This window comes from Octopus bimaculoides, chromosome 17 (genome assembly GCF_001194135.2).
Source record: "Octopus bimaculoides isolate UCB-OBI-ISO-001 chromosome 17, ASM119413v2, whole genome shotgun sequence".
Lineage (NCBI taxonomy): Eukaryota > Metazoa > Mollusca > Cephalopoda > Octopoda > Octopodidae > Octopus > Octopus bimaculoides.
In genome coordinates, this window is record NC_068997.1 from 44,172,388 (window position 1) to 44,174,977 (window position 2,590).

General features: G+C 38.6%; 1 protein-coding gene across 1 annotated transcript in view; it reads right to left on the reverse strand.

Moving 5' to 3' along the window:
- LOC106878371 (aspartyl aminopeptidase) overlaps window positions 1-1,278 on the reverse strand; it is a 383,150-nt gene extending 381,872 nt beyond the window's left edge. The window contains exon 1 of the mRNA XM_052973918.1: window positions 1,124-1,278. Coding sequence (XP_052829878.1) covers window positions 1,124-1,126 — 3 coding nt within the window. The 5' untranslated portion in view covers window positions 1,127-1,278. The remainder of the gene's footprint in view (window positions 1-1,123) is intronic.
- Window positions 1,279-2,590: the final 1,312 nt, after the last annotated feature.

The window sequence follows — 2,590 nt, forward strand, 5'->3', positions numbered from 1 at the left end:
TATATATATATATATATATATATAATTAGAGAGAGAGAGAGAGAGAGAGATAATAAGAAAATGAGATGACAAAGGAATAAATGATTATCTTATGAACTTCATTAGGTTACAGTTGTTTCTGCTACAAGATTGCAGTGGAGTCATAGTTAAGTACCTGAGTAACACCTTATAGCTTCATCGGAACCTCGAATATGAAGAGCAATTTATTTAGAGGCTATATATTGGGCTGAGGTAAAGAATACGCACACCACTCGTTTTCGGCGTAACAAAAACCCTAACCACCGGGTGTACGTATTCTTTACTTTCGCCTATATATTGTTGTTTCAGTTAAACACACACACACACATACAAGATAACTTGACACCTTATGGTGGTAAATTTTGGTCTTTATCACGGACCCTTGATCAAATTTCATTCTCTCAGAAATTTTGTGGCCGAAATAAGTTGATTAAATTGGAAGGAGTTCAAACTTTATTACAGTTATATTTACATTCCATATGCAAGAGACAAGAAATGCAGGGACTATAACCAACAACATGACGGAATATCGCTTCTATCACGGTGACAAAAGAAGTTGTTACCAATCGATGAAGCGGAGAAAAATAAAATAGAAATTTCATGCTATCTGAAGACCTTCAGCCGAATAAAAGTTATAATTATACAAACCGATCCGATATTTAGGTAATCGTACCGAAAGATCACCGGACTTTAAAACAAAGCCGGGATCGGAGCTCACTTGGGTGCTTATATATATACAAAAGAAATAAAGAGACTTCAGCAAATAAGATCTGAAGAAGGAATTGTAATTCCGAAATATCATCGGACTATAGATAACCAAGTTAGAACAGGTATATAGTCCATTTTTTGTTCTATAGTGCATTGTTATACCATTCTAAACTTTTTATTCTTTACAAACAATACACAATGTTCAAGCGAACTACAATACTCTCTTAAAGAAAATAAAGTGAATACGAGCGATGTACTTAAATAAATTTGGTGAAATAAACAGCTCCAGTAATCGGAAGTGAGAATGGCTGAAAGATTGCCGAAAAAATTATTATTTATGATAGTGTTTTGTGCATAGTACAATATTAAATATTAAATAAGAACATTTTCAACTTACCATTTTGAGAAAGAAACACGCCGGCAAAGATACAAACACACTCTGAATGTTCGACTGCAACCCGTCAAACGGAGCGCTTGCTTAATATCAACCAATGAATATTCGTCCGCCTACTCCGCCTATTCTATTATCCACATTTTCTCTTACACTTACACACTAAGTTATTTGCTGCTGAATTTGAGAATGAGGTCATATTTCATGCAGTACAGTTAGTAATATTTTCATTTTATTGGCACCCTGGTTAAATACTTCCAGAATTAGGTCAAATTTCACATGCACATGCGCGCGCGCACACATCACCGTCATAATTTTACATTGTTTTTTCATACTGGTACGGGTTGGGCGTTTCGTTTTGGTCTTTGAATCCTTGTTCGATGTTACTACCTATATAAGTTAGAGCGAACCCTGTCTCACGTGGTCTTCTCAGTTTTAGTATAGTTTCTCTAGCACATTATCATCATCATCATTTAACGTCTGCTTACTATGCTGGCATGGGTTGGATAGTTTGACAGGAGTTGGTCAGCTGGAGAGCTGCACCAGGCTCCAATTGCCAGTTTTGGCATGGTTTCCATGGTGAATGCCCTTTCTAACACCAACCACTTTACAGGGTGTACTATGTACTTCTTATATGGTACCAGCACTAGTGCTTTATATGTGGCACCGGTATGGGTGCTTTTGCAAAGCACTGTCGCAGGTATCTTTTGGAACTAGCATGGGTGTTTTTTTACGTGGCATTGGCATAGGTATTTTTTACCTGGCACCAGTGAGCTTGCAAGACAAGGACTCTCTCAGTTGAGAGAGGGAGTGGAAGTGAGAAATTAGAGCATGACAGAGGTGGTTCTCTTACTATTGAGGAGATACTTGGCTACCTCAGTAGGACAAGGTGGGAGAGAGTTAGAGAAAGCTATAGAGATAGTTGGTGTGTGTGTGAGAGAGCCTGCTACAGGTAAGAGTGAGGGGTTGTGTAAGTGGTCTAGAGGAAATAGAGGAGGATGTTCCATGAGAGTGTGAGGGAAGATGTTTAAAGGTAGTAGAGATAGCAAGTGATGTTGAGAGAAATTGGGGTGATTGTAGAGATAGTGAAGGTGAGAGGAATTGGAGTGGAAGGGAGAGGGTAGGTAGGTGATGGTTTGGAGAGTGTGTGGGTAGGCACTTGAGCCAAACCCTTTGCACATCTTCAATGTTTAGTGTTCTCATCTCATTACCAGACAGCATTGTACTTTGTACACAAACAATGAAGAGAGAATTCCCTTGTTGCCAGCACAGGAAATAATATCCTGAACTTTTTTCACCTTATTCTGGTTTGGTCCAACAAGTTAGCATGCAACATATAGCTGACCATGAAAGAAATCAGGACTTGCCAGTTCACCTCCAGTAACCTCGAGGGACTATCTCTGAAAATTATTGATGGATTGGGGTGAGGAAGGACTGCCTTACTGAAAATTGAAGTTGTTTCAACTGAAATGG